Raw genomic sequence first — 22,444 nt, forward strand, 5'->3', positions numbered from 1 at the left:
GGCGTTGTACAGTTTGAAAAATGTCGGGTCATCTTGCGCGGCCATTGTGACTTCGCCGGCTGTTAGTGGAAGGCCTTGGTAGCACTTTGAACATGAGCACGCAGCCAACTTTTGAGGCGTATCCCCAATGGTTTCGCTGAGGGGTAAGCGGCTCAGTGGGTCGGTGTTTCCGTGCTTGTATCCAAGATTGTACAAGACGCCGTAGTCTTATGCGGACATCGCAATGCATCATTGAATCATACGAGGCAAAAGTGTCTTTGGAATCTGCTTCTGGGGCCCTAGGATACTCAGAAGTGTCATGTGATCAGTCGGAACAGTCACATGCCTGCCCGAGATGTACTCGTGAAAATGCATGGCTCCATAGTCGACGAATAGTTCTTCCTGATAAACCTGAGAATAATTTAGTTCTGCAGTGTTTAGCGTGCGGGAAGCGAATGCTACTGCAGGGTTTTCCAGTTTGGTTTTAGTTTCATTCTACAGCAAAAAGTTTCGTTTCGTTTCCATTCCAGAGTGAAAAAGAAAGTTCCCTAACGATTTGTAATGGTTCTTATTTTTCTGCAAAACATTATTGTTAAACTAACTATAAAAACATAAGATTTGCCCTTTAGGAACCCGGGACCGAACTAAAATAAATTACCACGTTTCTAAGGGAAGCGCAAGTAGCTTTACTGTGAATTTGTAACCAAATAACGCAAATCAGTGCTTTTCCAAGTTATCGTATTTGATTCTCTGAAGAGTGAATCAGAAATATTCTGAACAGGGTGGATGTTTTTTTTTTGTGTGTGTGAATAGTGCAAGAATGATCTCAGAAGCAGCCCGTCATCGAGGGTATTCTCTTATATGCTCTGCCACTGTTTTAATCAAGCAAACTTCAGGGCGGACTGTGGGAAAGGCATACGAAAGCCCGCTTGAATTAATACAAACATCTAAGGTTGATACTTTTTTTTTCTTTCGTTTTCCACAATATTTGAATACACCTTTACTTAGGGATGCTTACCCTATAGATACGCACTGATTCTGTGCCCTCAGTTATGCAGAATATTGCTCACTTTGCATGACCTAAGATGACCGGGTCGCCGAGTTTTCCCGTGAAATAAAAAACAGCAAAAAATATTTAGTTTTTGCTCCGGAATGAAATAACGATGTTCCGACTACGCTTCGATTCCAATAAAAAAAATCAGTTTTTTTTTTCGTTTTCGTTCTCTTTCGACACTGGGCTATCACTGCTTCTCTGCCTTGATCGTCAATCTGGGAAAGCACTGCTCCAATGTCGTAGCGTGGAGCCTCGCACGCCAGAAGCAGGTCAACAGAGGTCATTTCAGGACGAAGTTGACTTGGGCTGCATGCTATACAAAAATTTCTGGTATTTTCTTCTGGTATTCCAGCGAAGGTTCGAAAAAAAGAATGACATTCTGAAACATCCCCATGCGAAATCGAACAAATGGAATGCTGCTGCCTATGCCTTGAAGCTTGTGAAACGAATTGAAGATGCTATGCTTGAGAAAGCCAGCTGTGTTTACAGAAAACTCAGTCTGGAGTGTTGGAACGAATGTCTTATACAAGAAAGTCACATGAAGAGGCCTCGCTGCGCCCAGGAAATTGAGCGAAAGGTTACATCACCAACTGACATTGAAGACATGGATGCCACTGAACTGTGGACAGAACTACTGGCAAATGGTATTTCTACCAAAGTCAAATCAGTATCAAAACTGCACCAGATGCTTTACAAGAATAGGACAGCAGCGCGAAACTTGTGAACGAACCAGTGACTAGGAATGTCGCTATCTCCTGGGATAATCACTTGATCAGTGACTACACGTGGGCGATCAGTGCTGAGTGTCTTCTTTTGAAAAAAAAAAAATTTCGGTTTCCTGACAAATGTACATGCTCATTTCAAGTGGTGTCCAATTGTTCTCCTAAGTTCTTGAAATCTTTTATAATAAGTTTCTGTAACGTACCTGTGCCGTGTGTCCTCGTCTTGTGTCCCCGTTCTCCTAAGTTCTTGAAATCTTTTATAATAAGTTTCTGTAACGTACCTGTGCCGTGTGTCCTCGTCTTGTGTCCCCGTTTCTTTGCGCTATTTTCTGTCGTAACCTAGGCTTTTGCGAACACAAGTAATGTTCATGAACCTTTCTTCATATTGTTGCTTCCTTAAGCATTTAGTTCAAAATGGTTCATATTTATTTATTGGTTTCTTTTTTATTTGTTGGCTGTGCCAGCAGCTTGGCTAGAAACTTCTTTCAAGTTGAGGCCTTACCGTTCCTTATGCATGCTGGTGCATTCCTTTGTATGTGTATGCGTACACAAGCACCCCCCCCACCCCCACCCCAAGCACTGCCTACGCCAGGGGTCTGTGCGATTTTTGCAGCTGAAGTGAGCTCCGACACCAATTAGACGCCCAAATTGAGCACTCCTATGGTTTTATGCTCGAAAGAACTAAAAGAAGTTACTGCAGTGGCAATGTTTGGTCCGTGATGGGCTCTATCTCATAAAGAGAAAATTGTTCCTGAGGCTTGATAAGGACAAGAAATCAAAGTACTTGTGAATTTTTTTATTTTTTATTTTTAGTTTGAATGTATACAAAGTGCATTTATTACTGAATACTGTGCTTAAACATGTGTACCTACCTTGTGTTAATTATGATCTTGGCATTTGCATCTGTTTGTAGGCATAATTTGTAAATTTGTGTGCGCTATAATTTTTTATATTTGCATTGGGACATGAATATAGGTTGCACACATTTTGTGGCAGCTGTCGTGTTTGATTTTTCGTGCATTCATTTCAGATGTGTGCACAATGAATGTCTAACAGTCTTTGTATTTGTTAGACACATTGTGGAAATAGATCATAATAAATTTTTACAACCTGATTTTTATAACAAACGAGCTGCATTGTATTTTGCATGTGCATTTTTTACTACATAAGACAGCTCTATCCTGTGTACCTGGGTCGAGCCTACCAATCCACACCGGTATTTTACCTTATCAGTGGAAGTAAGGGGAGGTAGTTCCACTTCTCAAATCAGGTAACAAAAGCTTAACAACCAACTATCGTCCTATTTCTCTCATCGGCACATGCTTCTAACTATTATATAAAACTTCGTAATCAGAAGAATCCTCAATTTTCTTGAACATAACACCTTCTTTTCACCTTCACAACTCGGTTTTAGGAAATCATAATCATGTGAGACTCAACTCGTACCTTTCACTGATCTATTTCTTGATCGTTCATTATCCGCTGACTACATTTCACAAAAGCATTCGATAAAGTGTGTCATAAACTTCTCATCCAAATGCTACGGAACTTAAGTCTTGACATTAACCTAATAAAATAGATTGAATGCCTTCTTGCTAATCGCTTACAATACCTTATTGCTAACGGCTACAATTCATAAATGCGCCATGTTGCCTCAGGAGTGCCCAAGGAGTTGGTCCTCGATCTTTTGTTGTTTCTAATATATATTATTGATCTACCCTCTCAAGTAACTTCTAATGTCCACCTCTTTGCTGATGATTCCGATACTTTTAAAAAAGTTACTTCAGATGACTATTGTAATCGCCTACACTCTGATTTAAATATAATATCTAACTGGTGCAGCTTGTGGCTAATGGTAATGGTGCAGCTTGTGGCTAATGGAACTAAATATTAACAACTATAAAGTTAGGCATGTATTTAATTCACCCAACTCTTCTCGGGTATACTACTGAAATAATCTCTCTTGAGATCAAGTAACCTCATACAATACTTAGGAATTCATATCACATCGAATCTTACTTGGACAACAGGCATCGATTACAAAATTAATAATGCTAACCGCACCCTTGGCTTTCTCGGATGAAACTTTTTTGATGCTGCTAACTTTTTAAAACTATTACACTATAAAACATTAATACGTCCGAAATTGACATCATCCTCATCAGTCTGGGACTTTCATAACACTAAACCCATTAAAGCATTAATTAGAACTAGTTCAGAATAATGCAGCTTGTTTTACTTTATCTACTTATAACAGAACTGCCAGCATAACAGCTATAACTAGCCTATCAGTTTCACCTCTTGCAGCCCGGTGTAAAATCTTCAGTTTATGATTGTTTCATAAAGTATTTCACCACACAACATTGCATGTCATGTTCATTCATAATACGCACTATGTATCGCGTCGTATCGATCATTCTTATAAGGTTCATGTTCCTTTTAGCAGCAACAACACATTTTGTCAATTATGCATTTCTTGCACGTCACTACAGTGGAACCACCTTCCCAAAAATATTTTATGTATTAGTGATAACTCCTTGTTTCGTGCTGCATTAAGCAGCACTGCTAACTAGATTGCCATTTATTTTCCTCCATATCATGTATGTTTGTTTTTCTTGCATTTTGTATTCATTGTATAACTTACCTTGATTTAATACTTTGTAATGATATATTTACTTTTTACTCTGTATTGTGCATTTATGCTTTACTTATGCTGTACAAACTACTGATTGTAACCTGTAACCTACACCCCTATTAATGCCTTGTATGGTCCTGATGGTACAATAATTGAAATGAAATTCACCGATAGAAATATTTCACTTATTCCAGAATATTTTTCGTGCTATCTAGGACTCAATTCGTACTAAAAATTGGGCTAGCTGGATTTGATACAAGGTGGAAGGTAAAAACCGCACAACGAAAAGGTTACAAGAAAAGTACTACTGATGCAAGCGCTGCATTTCATACTATAGACTCATTCATAGCGTTCCACAAGTCCCTGTATTTGCGCTGTTTTATACCTTCTACCTCACAGGTGGTCTTACAGGGCAATGAGCAATGTCGGTCACAATAAGCAATGTCACAGGACTTGAGCAATGCGGGTACAAGAGGCAGTCATAGTTTTGTTCAACAGCATTTTCAAGCTGACTGTTGACAGCTGTGACGTCCTGTGTGAATTAAGAATCTTACTAAGCCCACAGTGCTCTAGAAGCTGCATCAGGGTCTTGATAAGCGGCTTTTAATGACATTGCTTTGATCAATTCATTATGTTTGTTCACATTGAAAACTTTTCAGCGTGAATGGGACGGAGCACAAAGAAGAAACTACACAACACAGGCGCTGTCTATCAACTGAAGCTTTATCGAAATAAAATTCAAATTCAATTCATTAGACTTACGTAGCTCACATTCTAAAAGGCAAATGGACGGCTCAGATATGCAAACATCTCCCGCATCTTTTATGAAGTACGCTTCCGCGAGTTCCTGTGCCTGTCTATCACTAGGTTTGTGCATGATGACAGTATTGTCAAAGAACCGTCCTGTTCTCACTAAATATTTTTCAATATGCGTCAGTTCTAACTCACCCACCTATATACTTTACTGCAATTTGTTCACAGTGTAAAGAGGTTTATTGGGCATACCAAACGGGCAGGTGGAAGATTCGAGATAGCGACAGGTCGAGAAAGATGGAGGAGCTCGAGCGCCGATCTCGTGGTGCCTTACTCTGCAATCATGCTTGTTGTTCCCTGGTGTCGTCATCATTCCTTCATTATAACAGTATCAACTTACAAGACAGACATGGATTATGGACGAATATGTCATCAACACAGACCTCAGCAATTAATTCAAACATTTTTTTAAATCGAGTACAATAAAGTTTCCACATTTAGCGTGCACTGGTACGCAGTAGCCACGTTACGACAATGAAGCTTGGACGTTCTGCGTATCGACTTATATGCTAAAGAAAAAAAAAAAAATCTCATAGGATTCCTTATGCACTCACCTAAGATGAATGAAATACGAAATCAGTCTTATTTCTTCTCATCCAATGTACCCAACTTCTCCCCTCCTAGGTCATATCTAACATGGTTCTCTGACCGCCAAAAAAAATGTGCTGTACTGCGGGCAATAAAGACTTAAATACAAGTGAAAAAAGAGTGTTCAGTACGACCGAAAACTGCTTCTTAAGATTGCCTCTACTTTCTGTAGAGACTCTAGGACATTTTGCAACTGCGTTAGTATTGCTAACTTTGTAGGCAAAGTAGAAGGTGCTCTGGAGGCTTATACTAGAAGCTGGGTTATATGAAGACGCGCGGGCTAGAAAACATGTTACCACGATAACAAATTAGTGCCGGCGCCTGTGCGCTTCGCTTTATGTTTTCCTTCGCCCCTTCGACGCGGTGGGTGAGCAGAAGAAAGCGGGGAGAGCAGAAAAGAACGCAAGGACCGATCGACTGTAAGTCATTGGCTGAACTGACACTCTGTGATAAAAAGTCACAGTGACCACCACATCTCAGAGCACCTGTCTCTGACACCAGATAAAAACAATGTACAAAGTCAGAGCACTAATGATTTGGTTGCCAAACATATGATTTAGGCCTTAAACTAATCATGAAAGCTGAAATTTTATATATAATATATAATACATTACCAGTGACAAAAAAGCAATATTGGTTGGGCGTGACTTTTTCGTGTACTATAAATTCTCCTTGAATGCACATATGGAAAATTGTTAGTGAGGTCACGAACTCAACCAAGCTAGAGAAAGAAGTCCTCAGCCTGTGAATTCGTGCATGACCGGCCCAGATTATATATTATATGAGTTGTCATTTATTAGAGAAAAGAAATGCGAAGACGCTTGTTTGAGCCTTCCGTATCGGGGTCACGACTTCGCTTCGGCGGAAGGGTATAAAGGGGATACGAAAAGAGAGGAGGAGAGGAATTAGGAGGTTAAGAAAGGAAGTAGTCCGCTTTGGCACGGGCATGGAGGGCTACTTGCTGGCACACTGGCCTACTCCTGAACCGTTCATGTGTCAAAAAGAATAGGTGGATAGAAAAACAGCCCGTCGTCAGCTGCACCACTTCCGGTTGATGGAACTTTCAAGGCTCAGCTCTTCGCTGCTTCAAGCTGTGTGCAGTTCAGTGTAATCAGGGAGGAGGCAAGACAACTGGTAACAACAGCGTCATAGAAAGTATGTGTTTACTCCTGATTACACTGAATGGCATGCACCTTGAAACAACTTAACACCTTAAAGCACCTCAAAACACCTTAAACACTTTGAAGTGCTAGCCATCGAACTGGAAGACATAATTTGGCCATACACCACTTCAGAGGGAAAAGTGAGGAACTCACTCACCACGAAAAATATGGCTGGTGGCAGGTGCGCTATTCTTGGCCTTAATGAGAGGTTACAGAGGAGAAAACAAGGTGTATGGAAAACCAGTGCCTCCTCTACTCTCAGATGCCTGGCACGTCGGCCACTGTGTTTTTCCACTTTTGCGCCGGTTTCTCTAAAAGGGCTTCAGCGCTTAACTGCGGGAAACTTTCGCACTCAAAAATCGAAAGAGCTCAGCAGAATGAAAATATACAAGTTCTCAAAATGATATGAGAGCGCAATGTTTATTTGCTGCAGCCAAACTGCCCGCTAAACATCATGTTCAAGGTTGTAAATTATCACAAGATTGTAATAATAATGCAATTGAAAATTGCTTCAACATCCAGAATTGAGAACAACCTACATCAATACAAACACAATCAAGTGTTTAAGAAATTATGAACAGATTTAGAAAAAAATTGCCACTTGGCAAAATTGACAGCCGTCTCAGCGACGCCGACCTCTATACTCGCTTCTAAAGCCCGTAATCACTGTGCGTTTATTTCCTGTGGCGCACCCAATGCCCCTCTGTTTCTAGTTTCTGGCAGTGCACCTACCTGGACTAGTTGGTACCCGATTAAGAAGTGAACAAACAGTGCTGGATACAGGAAAGCAAGAGGACGACAGATAAAAGCTTTCGTCTGTCGTGCCCTGAGCCTCTCCTGTCCAGCGCTGTTTGTTCACTTCTTAATCTATTTTGTTTCGTTTCTTTTTTTGTGTGTGTTCACCCCTCTCCACGCAGTAGTTTGTCTTTCTTGTGGCATGTCCCTCCCTCATCATGTCTCAGTGTGCATTTTTTTTTATTCCTCCTCAGACGGGGAAAAGGGGAAAGGGCTTGGCGGGTGACTCCATGGTACAGCATCCGTAGTGACACGGCAGGCAGGTACAGCGCCGTGCTCCCGACCGGGCTGCAGAAATTAGGCGCCTTTCTCCTCTTTTAACCACTACCACCACCACACGGCAGGCATTGGGAAAACCTGTTCTAAACTGCACCTGTTCCTCTCAGAGCCCGTTTGCTCGGTAGTGGGAGGAGAAATGTGAGAATGAAGAGGAGGGTTCAAAGTCATGTGCATGTGGTGGACGTTTCGGGAACTAGCCTCTCGTGAGCCGGAATCCTGGCCTCGCACACATTTTATCGCTGCAGTTTCTCAAACATCCACGCACTTGCGATGGTGTCATCCTCCTGCATAATATGGTTCACACCAGCTTGAATGTTGTAACGCCCATTTCTTTCGTGACAGCTTCTGCATGCCGTACCCGACGATTTGATTTCTTAATGGATGGATGGTAGAACTTTATTTATTCAGAAAGCAACTTCGAACAATTTCGTGTTAGATGGCCATCAACCCAAGGTTGACGGCGACCTGTGTGGCCCGCTCCACGACCCTTGTCTGGACGACTGGGTTTGAGCTGATCAACAGGGCCTCCCAGTGCTCAAGAAAGGGATCACACATAATATCCACCAGCGGCGGCACTATGCTACATTCCCAAAGTATGTGTTCATATGTTGCAAAGTCTGGCATCATTTGCACTGCAGCTTTACCTTCTCCAGCGATATTTTGTTCAACAAGTAAAGTTTGAGAAATGATCGCGTCTGCAGTTTTCTCCAGGCGCATTTCTACGCCTTAGTCAACCGCTTGTGTGGGGGCAGATAAAACCTCCGCACTAGTTTATAATGATTTGTTATGTCGTGAAAGGACACCAGCCTATCTCTTGCGGACCTCCCCGGAACGGGTGGCTCACCTGCCCGGCTGACGAAACATCAAGCATTCAGGTGAGCCGCCTCGTTCCCAGGGTTCCGAGAGTGTGCTGGTACCCAGACAATTTCTATTTCTCGAATTTTTCATCCTGTGGCCCCGTGCAGAAATCGTGCGGCGGTCGCCGATATTCCGCTCCTCGCCAGATTTCGGATGGCTGTCTTTGAATCACTGAGAATCAAGTCCGACTGAGAATTAGTTATAGCTAGCGCTATTGCCTCTTCCTCTGCAGTTTCTAACGAGCGGGTTTTGACTGATCCTGAGGCGACCAAGCGTCCCCGCCTGTCCACCACCACAGTCACAAAAGCATCTTTGTCCTTATATACTGCGACATCTGTATAGACTGCCGCTTTGTACTCACTGTACTAAACGTGTAAAGCTCTCTCTTGCCTGCCTGCACTGCTTATGGTGAATCGGATGCATATTTTTGGGCACTGGTTTTATGCAACTTATGTAACTCTCGCCGCACTTGAGTTTTAGTGTCCCGAGCGGGAGCCTCAGCCCCGATGCCAATCCTTTCCAATATAATCTTGCCCGCATTGGTTGTCAAAAGCCTAGCGTGCTGCATCACTCGATGCGCCTCCTGTTGTTTGTCCAGGGTGTTATGCACCCCTAGTTTTAACAGCCTTTCTGTAGGCACGTTGTTAGGCAACCCAAGGGCTGCCTTGTAAGCTTGCTGGATAATAGCCTCGACGATCTCTTAAACATTATGCCCTTCGGAGCTAATCCTAATTGTTTTAAGTTTTCCTTTTTCTGCGAAACTTGGATCTATGGGTTGAGCTGGACAGGTCTCTGCGCAGACTCAATGTTCATTAATTTGAAAAAGAGTTGCGTAATCATGTATTTTATTAAATTGTATTTTTTCTGTAAGGAACATTTGTAGCCACTCCTGCTACGTGTTAATAATAGATACAGCGGTGTTTGTAAATAAAAATAAAGAATCCTAGGTGGTCAAAATTTCCCGATCTCTCCGCTTTGGCGTCTCTCATAATCATATATGGTGATTTTGGTACGTTAAACCCCACAAATCAACGCCACATGCACATTCCTCTCTTTATGTGTTTTATGTCCCCAGCCCATTGCATGTGTAGATACTGCCTCGAGCAAAACACACCAGATTAATTGTCTGGGAGCATTCCAGATTTTAGGATCATCTGTTAGGCTTGTGTGCGCAAATGCGGGCTCCATGCATAACGCTCGAGCGTCCAGTGCCGCATTTATAAATGCTTACGCGCCTTGCGGTGGATCAGATTATCGACGGCCATCGCTCTGTTCACCCCTTGCTGTTGAGTTTCACTTTCCATTCCACAAGAAAGAGTTTTGTCATGAACGCGCCTGTTGCTGAGCCCGTGATTAATAGGCGGTACGTGTAAGAATACCTTTGGTAGTCTTCGTCGTCGTCCCTGTCCGGGTTGCTGATCTGGTCGGGGCACGCGGGGTTCCCCAGCAAGCTGAGGAAAGTCAGGGATGGGTAGCATTGCTGGATGCACGACACCAGGTAGTCGAGGTTGTCGAAGTAGTTCTTGTTCAGAGACAAGGTGCTCAACTGTGCGTTGAAGCGGAACTCGGACGCGTCGCGAAGCTCGTTGTTATCCAACACCAGCTCACGAAGCTGAAACGACGCATCGGTAAAAGGCTGACTGATATATAAACACTCCAAACACTGCACAACAGCTAAGGTAGATTTAATCTCTCATCACTACTCGCACTAAAAAACCACCATCATATTTTGTGCTATGTGGGTTCAGCTTTGATCATTCACAAATAATCTGGCGAAATTTTAGAGCATTTGGTCGAGCGCTGAACTTTTTTATGACATGCGAGAGGCCTGAGAGTCGGGCAACACTGGGGCACTAGAGTGCCGTGGCATAAAAAGCAGCTTGCTGTGCGAGAGTCTGCATGCCGGCAATCAATAATGTTCCGTAGTATTCTGCGCGTGAATAGGAGGAGGAATAAGCATTTATTTATCGAAAGGGTGTAGCAGTGTAGGCTTTGGGTCCACCTTAGGTGGGAGGCCTCCTCATTCCAGGAACCCTCTGGCCTTTGCTGCCTCCTTGGTCCTAGTGACGAGACGTTGTTGGTCCAGGTTCTGCAGGGCGAGCTTGCCCTCCCACATTTCGAGAAGGTGCTCATTTTCTAGAACAGCGTCGCAGGTATTCGGCGGAGGCGATAGGTCTGTATGTGATTGCATGGACACTCGAGGATCAGATGGGCCAATGTGTCAGGTACGGCACAAATGCAAAATCGTGTTATACTATTTTTTCTTCAATTCGGCACTGAAACTGGATGACTTCAAGCGGCTGAAACTTTGGTAGAAGATGAGGATTCTGCTTGTTGCTGCACATGGCGTCACATGCGCCATGGCAAAATGGTGGTAACCGGGGATGGGGTGGGATCTATAGCCGGATACTTGTATCTCTTGTTTTGCACTGGCATTCTTTTGAAAACCATCCTTACTATCTGTAACACGTGACTCGAAGTGAGCGCTCATTATCTAGCGGCTGCACCTGGCACTAACAGGGTCAATCTTTGACAGATATGTGTTACCAAAAGCGGCCGTTCTTTATTTTCACCATGCCGCATGAGTGAGCCCGAAAAAGAAGAAAGCAATGTTCATAGCAGTGTGCCCCAATGCGTGCTATGGCGGTGGAAAGGTATTACTCTGTCAGTTCCAGAAAGATGCAGACGGCGCGCGACAGAGAATGGCACAAATCGGACACTACGGTGGTTTAACCTAATCAATTCGGTGACCTAATGCTCCTCCGTGAGTACACCCTTAGTTAGCCTGTGTGCATTCTTGTCAATATATGGGCATCTATAAACGCGGTTTCCTTTATCTAAGCAAGCGCATTAGGCATGTGTTGCGTTTGTGACTCTATTCTTTGCATATTCTTTTCTGCGCAAATCGCAGTGCTACCTATTTTCAAATTAAGCTTCCGTAATCCTTCCTTTGAAGCATTTTTGATTTTGCATGTGTGTATATACACGCACACATGCAAAGGTCACGCGTGCGTATCGTGCCTGTATGTATATACATACACACAATTGTGTGCATGTATATACATGCACACAATTGCATGCATGTATGTATATACATACACACAATAGTGTATGTATATACATACACTATTGTGTGTACTGGTTCACCGTGCCCACTATAAGAGTGGGCACGGTGGACCAGTTCCAGCATGTTGATTTGTGGGGTTTAACGTCCCAAAACCACGATATGATTATGAGAGACGCCGTAGTGGAGGGCTCCGGAAATTTTGACCACCTGGGGTTCTTTAACGTGCACCCAAATCTGAGCACACGGGCCTACAACATTTCCGCCTCCATCGGAAATGCAGCCGCCGCAGCCGGGATTTGAACCCGCGCCCTGCGGGTCAGCAGCCGAGTACCTTAGCCACTAGACCACCGCGGCGGGGCAGTTCCAGCATGTTGCCTTACAAGCCTTTCGCCTACATTGTGCAGGTTTTGCTGCTTGGTCTCGCACATTCATCGAAACAAACCACTGCTTCATGGGCTACCGACACGTGCCTCTACTTCCCGGACGCACCAACGTTATCCAGTTCGGCTTCCCCTCCCCCATCGGCCCTGCACAACACCCCAGCTGATGCACACGTGACACCGACAAGCCAGCCTTTAAAAGAACGGTTTCAGGCGTTCTTCTTCAGTGAGCACGGTGGACCAGTTTCCAGCATGTTGCCTTACAAGACTTTCGCCTACCTTGTGCAGGTTTTGCTGCTTGGTCTCCCTCATTCATCGGAAAAAACCACTGCTTCATGAGCTACCGACATGTGCCTCTACTACCCGGACGCACCAACGTTATCCAGTTCGGCTTCCCTTCTCCCATCGGCCCTGCACAACACCCCAGCTGATGCACACGTGACATCGACAAGCCAGCCTTTAAAAGAACGGTTTCAGGCGTTCTTCTTCAGTGGGCACGGTGGACCAGTTTCCAGCATGTTTCCTTACAAGCCTTCCGCCTAGCTTGTGCAGGTTTTGCTGCTTGGTCTCGCCCATTCATCGGAACAAACCACTGCTTCGTGGGCTACCGACACGTGCCTCTACTACCCGGACGCACCAACGTTATCCAGTTCGGCTTCCCCTCCCCCATCGGCCCTGCACAACACCCCAGCTGATGCACACGTGACATCGACAAGCCAGCCTTTAGCAGAACGGTTTCAGGCATTCTTCTTCAGTGGGCACGGTGGACCAGTTTCCAGCATATTGCCTTACAAGCCTTTCGCCTACCTTGTGCAGGTTGGTGATTATTATTGCTCTATCAAAAGTGACTGTCGTGGTCTTCTGGTTCTGCCGTGCCCACGGAAGTGCTTTCACATTGCCTATGATGTATATTGCTTGTGCAAGCTACTTGTGTGCGGTGACGTTGAGATGAATCCCGGACCCTCTTTGGATGTATCCGACAGTCTGTCCGCGAAAGATAGTACTCATGAAATGTTAAAGCAAATTTTGGAGGGCCAAAAGGTGTTGACTTCCGAAGTCGCTGCTTTACGAACTCAGCAGGATGGCATGCAGAGATTACTTACGCACTTGCCTGTGCGAATCAATCAACTAGAAAAAAGGGTAGACAAGGTGAATAATGTTGAATGAAAGGTTGACTTTCTTCAAGAAAAAATTACTGACTTGAAAGACAGAAGTAGGCGTTCAAATCTTATTGTTTTTGGCATCAAGGAAAATCCCTCAGAAACCACCGAATCTTTAAGGAGGGACGTTTTAACTGATCTTTTTGCCAATAAACTTCAAGTACCATGTCGTTCTCTCGGTCGAATTCATAGAATTGGAAAGCTGGGCAGCCAATGTCCAGTTATCGTGTTCTTTCAGGACTACAACGAGAAAGAAAAAATCTTTAAAAACACGCACTAACTTAAAGGTTCCGACGTATCAATATAAAACGACTATTCGAAAGAGACTCTCAGGAAAAGAAAGGTTTTGTGGGAGAGCACAAAGTTTGAAAAAGGTCGGGGCAAGAAAGTAACCCTCAATTACGACAAAATTCATGTAGACCGAGATACGTACAAATGGGACGATGCAAAGAATACTAGGGTTAAAATAACTAGCCAAAAATCCGCCCACCCAGTCCCCGACTCGTGACTCCTGTTGATAAAGAACTACGAATTTTGAACTTGAACACTCGTAGTATTGTCAACAAGGCGCAGAAATTAGAAGTGTTAATTTTAGGCTACAATCCACATGTGGATGTTCTAATTGAGACTTGGTTGCGGCCTGAAATTTGCAATGAGGACGTACTTCGGCCGTCATATCGGGCATACCGACGAGATAGGGCTTCTAGAGGAGGCAGTGTTGCTATCCTTGTCAGACACAACATAAAATCTTTTCTATTACATCAGATTCAAGACCAAGACAGTTTCATTATAAAAATTTTTCGGAGGGGGCGATCACTTGCCGTTCTTGCAGTTTATCGCGCACCCGATTCACCGCCCGGTTTCTTTTGGTCACTTTACGAATACATGAACACATACAGGCATGATAAGGCAATACTGACAGGAGATTTCAACTTGCCAGGAATAGATTGGAGCTCTCCTTTTCTGAACACAAAAAACTATGAATATGGATCGTCCGTTTTTGATATTATGATAAGCCGAAACATGAATAAAATTGTTACCCAACCGACACGGGTGCATGGCGCAAGTGCATCCTTGCTTGACCTGGTTTTTATAACGAGATCGATTGAACTTTTTTCTGTATCGGTCGACCCTGGCTTTTTGACCACAACATAGTTTATTTTTCTTGTCCCGTGCAGGCTGTTTGCACTACGTGCCATGCCAAATCAATCACTGTGAAAGGCTTTTCGCGTGCAAATGACGAGAGTGCTCTGGACCACCTCGAGCTTTCCCTCGGCAGCTTTCAAGGAACTGACACTTAAGTATTGTGGAACAAATTCAAAGAAATATGCCTACATTGTCTAGATAATTTTATTTCAAGCAAAGAAAAAAAAAACGTGCAAATCAAATCTTTGGATCACGCGAAATGTCTTGCACATGAAAAGGAAACTAAAGCGGCTTAAACGTAAAAGTGCTCCACGCAATATTACTCTTTCTGCCCAGGACACACTGAACAAGGCGCTGAGGATAGCTAAGTTTAGATACTTTCAGGATACTCTGCCCAACTTAATTACGTCTGCCCCACAAAAATTTTGGAACTTTTTGAGCAAAAAGACCATTTGTGTAGAGCAAATAACACATGAAGGAGAAACTATTGTTGACAAGAAAACTATAGCTAATCATTTCAATTTGTACTTCCATAACGTTTTTTCAGCCTCTAATGAGCCACTGTGCCGATTTTCTCGAAGTAATGACGACGTTCCAGATATTTTATTTTTACCAGGTATTGTTTCGTTGCTCCTGAATTTGAAAACTAAAACTTCAACCGGTCCTGACCAAATTCCCAACACTTTTTTACGACGATATGCCGAGATGCTATCGGAATTTTCTATAATCATTTTCCGAGCTTCCATTCGTTCTGGCCGCTCGCCTCGTGACTGGAAAGTGGGACGCATTGCTCCAGTGCACAAAAAGGGTGATAAAGATTTGGTGCCAAACTATCGTCCAATTTCTATAATGTCTTCGTCTTGCAAAGTGCTTGAACATATCATAGCTAAATTTATTATAACGTTTCTTACTGAAAATAACCTACTTTCGCATGTTCAGCACGGTTTCAGGAAAGGGTTTTCCACGGAAACACAGTTAATTTCTGTTGTGCACAGTTTTTCACAAATTTTAGATAAGGCAGGTCAAGTTGATGTCATCTTTTTGGATTTCACGAAGGCATTCGATCTTGTTCCTCATGATAAGCTTATTCAAAAACTGGAATCGATTCGCTTTCCAGAATTTATAATTTCCTGGATTTCTTCCTATTTGTCTGATCGCGTTCAGTTTGTAAGCATTGCCACTAATTGCTCTGACCCGCTCTCTGTATTTTCTGGGGTTCCCCAAGGGAGTGTACTTGGGCCTTTATTATTTTCAATTTATATTAATGACATTGTTAATACTGTTTCCTCGTCGGTTCAGATCAGACTGTTTGCTGATGATTGTGTGCTGCTTAATGAAATAACTTCCTATGACGACAAGGTCTTGCTAAACAACACTAACCTCCGAAATATCTTTGCATGGTGCGAGCAATGGGAGATGAGGTTAAACGCAGACAAAACCGTCTTTATGCGAGTAACCAACAAAAAAAATATTTTGTTATTTACATATCAATCCGGTACCCAGACACTAGCTGAGGTTGTTGAATATAAGTACCTTGGTGTCACTCTAACCAACGACCTCAGCTGGAATAAGCACATCTCTAATATTTGCGCGTCGTCTTTCCGTAAACTTGGTCTTTTGAGACACAAACTAAAGCATGCTTCTTCTACTGTAAAAAAACTAACCTATTTGACTGTTATACGCCCCTCATTGAAATATGCCTCAATCGTCTGGTACCCATACACAAAAATAAACATTGAGGCTCTCAAACGAATTTAACGCAAAGCGGTCCGTTTTATTTACTCCAAGTATCGAAGAACTGATTCCCCCACAAACCTTATGAAAGAAAACAGTATACCCACACTTAAAAAACGTCGTAAAACTCACAGGCTCAAATTTCTTTTTCTTTTAAATAATAACAAGCTATCAGTAAACTGTGATTTGTATCTGAAACCGCTTACGACAAGACAAACCCGGTATCGGCAAACCCATTCATTAACACCGTATTTCGCCAGAACAAACATTTTCAAATGCTCGTTCTTTCCTTGAGCCATAAATGACTGGAACTGCCTACCTCAATTGTTAACCGGCTCTGTAGAGGCACTTGAGTGTATTTAACCATGACCTATGTTTTTGTATCTTTTGTACATGATGTATCTTTTTATTGTTCTCGCTGTTTTACACCTGTGTGTAATGTTATAATCTTGCAATTCCTGCTGGGGCCCTTAAATGGGCCTGCAGAATTTTGTGAACAAAAAAATAAATAAAATATGTATGTGTGTATGTATGTATGTATGTGTGCATGTTCCTTTCGAGCATTTTTGATTTCTCATGTGTGTATATACACGCACACAGGTGAAGGTCGTGCTTGCGTATCGTGTCTGTATGTATGTGTGTATATGTATGTGCGTATATGTATGTGCGTATCGTGTCTGTATGTATGTGTGTGTATGTATGTGTGTATATGTATGTATGTATGTATGTATGTATGTATGTATGTATGTATGTATGTATGTATGTATGCTCGTGCGTACGTACATCGTGCCCATGCATTCGTAATGTGCGTGGTGTGTGTGCATACATCTGCTTTGCATATCAACTACTGCCAACACAGACAAGCGAGTGTTCGGAAACACACTATACCTTATTTATCAGAAATCTAATAACACAGATCAGCGAACGAAAAGAAAGTACAAGTTACCTTATTTGTTTATTTCCAAATACTGCTGGCTATCATGGCTGTAACAGCGCGAGTACGGCAAATGTTAACGAAAAAAAAACAAGTACAATGTATTATATTGAAGACAGAACTAGAAAAATACATATTTTTCCAGCAGGAAGAAAAAAAATTGTTTAAAAACGCTGTAGAAAAAAATAACGCCAGGCCTGCACGGAAGGCTCAGCCCCGTCACAGAGAAAGCTAGAAGAGTGGCCTTTCAGAGCCTTTTCTAAACACTCATTGGATAACTGCTGCAAGCACACTTGCTTGATACTCACTACGGCATTAATAATAAAAACGCTTCTGTAGTAGGCTGGCATTGGCTATGCTCTAGCCAATGCCAAGTGGCTGTGACTCTAGCCACTTCGTGCAGCTAGCATCAGATGCGAGCATCTGACGCTAGCGTTGTTTACAAAGTGGCTGGAGTCACAACCACTTCGTGCAGCTAGCGTCAGATGTGAGCATTGACGATGACGAGAGCCTGGTCTCATTTGACGTCGTCTCGACGTTCACCAATGTGCCAGTGCCCTTAGCTGTCTCGTCTGCCCGTTCTGCGCTTGAGGGGGTCGCAAGCCTGAGTGAAAGGACTCCTTTGGCGGTTGACGAGCTCTGCCATCTACTGAAGTTCTGCCTGTTCAGTACGTACTTCTCCTACAGAGGAACTATTTTCAGGCAGAACAGTGGAACCACGATGGGAGCTTCCATCTCCGTCACGATGGCAAACCTGACCATGGAATACATAGCAGAGAAAGCGCTCAGCTGCTTCTCACCGTGACCCAAGATTTTTCTCCGTTATACGAATGATTGCTTTTGCAGACAGCATCTAAATTCCACGCACCCAGCCATACAATTTTTGACCGAGTGTCAAAGCGACCGCTCCCTGCCATTTCTTGACGTCAAGGTGGCAAGAAAGCGCAACGGCTTCGAGTTCTCCGTTCACAGAAAACCAACACACACTAGCTGCTACCTTCAATTTGACTCTTCCCACCCCGCCTGCGACAAGGCCACGGTTGTGACCACGCCACTCCAGAGAGCTAAGAACTTATGCTCCGATGACACGGAGCGAAAGAAACAAAAGAGGCCCACGTAATTGCGGATGTCAGAAAAGACGAATACCCCCCAAAAATTGGCCCCGTATCTGCATGTCAATCTGAAATGTCGCCGAAAGACGATAGTCTTGTGTGTGGAAAGAGTGAAAAAAACATTTATTTGATGTTCTGCACGAGAAATTCGGTAAATGGTATTTTGGAGGCGCTGCGTTAAAGTGCCTCGAGAGTGCAGCGGAGGTGAACGAGCGCATCAAGTCAAGTCACACGTGAGACATGAGCGCCATCTGGCAGTTTTCTCGGACAACGAAGCATGCGGCTCTGCGACGGGTGTGCGTGCCCGTCTCAGAGGTGATAAGGTGTAGAAGGCAAGGCGACGGGCAGGTGCCACCACCGTGTCGTCTTAGCAAAGTGTTGGAAACACCTTTTCATGGAAGCGTTGCATGGTCAGCGCAGCGTGATAAACGCTACGGTCCATAGAATTACGTATGTATGCCTTTTCTAGTAAAAGATGCACATACGAAATATATACGTGTTGTTATGGTGCCTCAGATATGCGCAATAATTCCTTTTTTTATTTGATAATTGTACAAGTATGAACGCCGAAGCTAGAGCAGCATTGGTGGGCGCTGCGGATGGGGTCGGCCGTTTGGGGCAGTGGCTAGATAGTGCCGTTTAGCGTGTCCAGTACCGTAAGGGTGAACAAAAAGAGAAGTGTACAGACAGACAGACAGACAGACCAAAAATTTTGCGTCGAAGGTCCCCAAGAAAGACTATCGTCTTTAAAAATTTCATTCGAGCCGCGACCCGCCACGCAGAGCAACAGAGGATACGAACACCCCAATCAACTTTAATTGGCAGCCCCCCGAAACGCGTGCCGGTCTCATACGTTCAGGGAAACAGCAAGACGTTGGTGCGGATCTTCAAGAAGAAAGGGGTTCGCATTGCGCACGTGCCTTCGTGTTTGCTGGGCCGCCTCCTCCCCCGCCCAAAAGACCAGTCAACAATAGACAGGACCCTCGGTGTCGTTTATGGGATTCCGTGCGGCGAGTGCTCTTTTTCGTATATCGGCGAGACTAAAAACCTACCGTAACGAATAACGCAACACGCCAACAATGTGCGGGAGCTATACAAAGAGTGGAGCGCAGTCGCCGAACATGCGGAGACGTTGGATCACCGGATAAACTTCGAAGCAATGGCCATGCTTGAAAGCGAGCCGAAGTGGAGGAGAAGTTTGTTACTCAAGTCGTGGCACATACAAAGGACAGCCCATAACATCAACCGCTCTCTCGGAACCCTTCCCCCAGTGTATACACATGGACTGCGCTCCATGGCAAAACGAGAGAGGGGAGGGGTCATTATCCGCACTGCGAGTGCTTTGAAGACGACGCTGCTACGTTGTCTTGCAGTCACCCCTAAAAAGGAACCAGTTCGGTTTCGAAACGTCGGATTTCTTTAAAACTTTTGGTTGGAGTCTAAATCATCTCCCAGTTTCATACCCAACCAGACAGACTTCTGTCGAATGTTTACTTTCAAGTTACTGCCTGTTTTCAAGATTCCATCATAACACAACCACTTTGTAGGCCACCAGGAATACTTAAAGTTCTGGGGATGTCTTGGAATAGTTCTGGGGATGTCTTGGAATACAGATAACGACAGCTTCTGTTTCCACCCTATGAACATCTTATACTATATTTCACAACATGATGTGACGAAGCGTCTTGCTCTGCAAGCAATCACTTGGTTTTACGACCCTTTAGGTCTCACGTCTCCCTTTCTTGTGAGAGCGAAGATTTTTCTGGAAGACCTCTGGAGATCTAATCTCAAGCAGGATGAACTGTTACCACTCCATCTGGCAGATGCATGGTTAAAATAGAGCCAAGAACTATCGCCCCTTCTAGCATACACTTTCCTAGGTTTCTGGGAGCCGGAATGCGACTCAAGAGACAGTAGGATTGGGCGTGTTGGTATAACATGATAAAGAGTGCTTACCAGCACATACAACAGGGCAGAAGGAGGCAAGAGAAGAGACGAGACAATGCGCGTTTGCGCTGGTAAGCACTCTTTATCATGGAATGCGAAGACCGATTTCTAAGACACATTTGCACATTTTTGCCGACGCTAGTGAATCGGCCTAGGGAACAGTAGCTAACGCCTCTATGTTTGATTCGAAGGACGAAGCTTGTAGTCCTATTTGCAAAGACAAGGGTTGCACCAATCAAAACGATAACATTGGCTCAACTTGAGTTGATGTCGCTCTGCTGGCAGCATGCATTGACCATGTTCTTTCAAGCAACTCTGACCTAGCCTTTAAGAAGGTCACAATTTGGTCTGACTTAAAGATTATGCTCTGCTGGATTCACAAGGAACCATCGACATCAAAAACATTCATTCGAAATTGAGTGGCTGAAATCCAAAAACTAACCAAGATCTCGTTTTGGCGTTTCTGCGCAGGCAAGGAAAATCCAGCAGACTTATTGACAAGAGGTGTATCAGCAGAAAAACTACATCAGACAGAACAGCGGTGGCATGGACCAAAATGAATGAGTGATCCCTCACGATGGCCAGAAGACTTTAATCAAGAAAATGCAAACAGAAGTATCATGTGCCACCACGACCTTGACGCGTGCTGTCAGCACGCCCAGCCATTAGAACGACTGATTCACCCAGAGCGGTTCAGCTCTCGCATCAAACTTCTACGAGCCACAGCGTGGGTGTTGTGATACATATTGATTGATTGATATGTGGAGTTTAACGTCCCAAAGCCGCCATATGATTATGAGAGATGCCGTAGTGGAGGGCTCCGGAAATTTCGACCACCTGGGGTTCTTTAACGTGCACCCAAATCTGAGCACACTGGCCTACAACATTTTCACCTCCATCAAAAATGCAGCCGCCGCAGCCGGGATTTGATCCCGCGACCGGCGGGTCAGCAGCCGAGTGCCTTAGCCACTAGACCACCATGGCGGGGCTGTTGAGATACATAGAAGAAGCTTAAAGGTGCGCCCATGTCATCACACGAGCTTCTGACTGAAGAGCTACAAAAAGCTGAATGATATCTGATACGTGTCGAGCAAATGACGCAGTTTGGCGATGAAATAACGTACCTTTCAGAAAAACCTGTTGCAGCGCTGAGCCAAGTTCAACATCTACGGCTTTTATTGCGCAATGATGAACTGATTCGTGTACGAAGTCGTGCACTAAGCAAAAACGAGAACTACAGAACTCAAAATCTGGTCTTTTTACCAAAACAAAGTCATTTCAGAACGCTGACTATCCGACAAGCCTATATGAAGATTCTTCATTGAGGCGTGCGAGATACGCTTGTACAGACCTGTGAACGATTTTGGGTTCCACAGGCCAGACAACTAGTCAAGAAAGTTGTACGCCGATGCCTGATATGTCAACGAATGCAAGCAAAACCAGTTCATCAAGAAACACCTTCTTTACCGAGTGATAGATGTACGAAAGCTGAACCTTTTCTGGTAACAGGAATTGATTTTGCTGGTTCATTATACATCAGAAGAGGTGGACACAAGTGTGCGTATATTGCACTATTCACTTGTGCTGTCACTCAGGCGATACACTTAGAGTTGGTAGAAAACACGACTACGGCAAATTTTCTCTGTGACTTCAGAAGACTTATTTCGAAATGAATATGTAGCATCATATAAAGCGACAACGACCGAACCTTTATGAGGGCATCCAAGGTGCTTGAACAATTGTGGAAGTCTGTTCGCTACCCAGATGTAACTTGTTTTTTGCGGCATCGGATATTCAGCGGAAGTTCATGTGCCCAAGTGCTCCTTGGTGGGGAGGTGTCTGCGAGAAGTTAGTACGTTCTGTGAAAAACTGCCTTAGAAATGCTTGGATTTTGACTTGTGGGTATCACGGAGCTCAGCACGCTTTTAACAGAAGTAGAGGCCGTGCTGAATTCACGATCTTTAACATTTGTTTGCAGTAATGTTGACGAGCCCTACCAACTTTGCCCAGCAAGTTTTCTAGTGGGGCAAAGAATCACATCTCTGCCACCTCACGAAATGCCAAAGGATGATGAAAGA

General features: G+C 43.9%; 1 protein-coding gene across 4 annotated transcripts in view; it reads right to left on the reverse strand.

The window, feature by feature from the left end:
* Positions 1 to 22,444, reverse strand: part of LOC119166654 (leucine-rich melanocyte differentiation-associated protein) — a 135,108-nt gene that overhangs the window by 100,196 nt on the left and 12,468 nt on the right. For all 4 annotated transcript variants that reach the window (XM_075883334.1, XM_037417977.2, XM_075883333.1 and 1 more), the window contains exon 2: positions 10,266 to 10,498. In XM_075883334.1, coding sequence (XP_075739449.1) covers positions 10,266 to 10,498 — 233 coding nt within the window. The remainder of the gene's footprint in view (positions 1 to 10,265; positions 10,499 to 22,444) is intronic.

This window comes from Rhipicephalus microplus, unplaced genomic scaffold (assembly GCF_043290135.1).
Source record: "Rhipicephalus microplus isolate Deutch F79 unplaced genomic scaffold, USDA_Rmic scaffold_16, whole genome shotgun sequence".
NCBI lineage: Eukaryota > Metazoa > Arthropoda > Arachnida > Ixodida > Ixodidae > Rhipicephalus > Rhipicephalus microplus.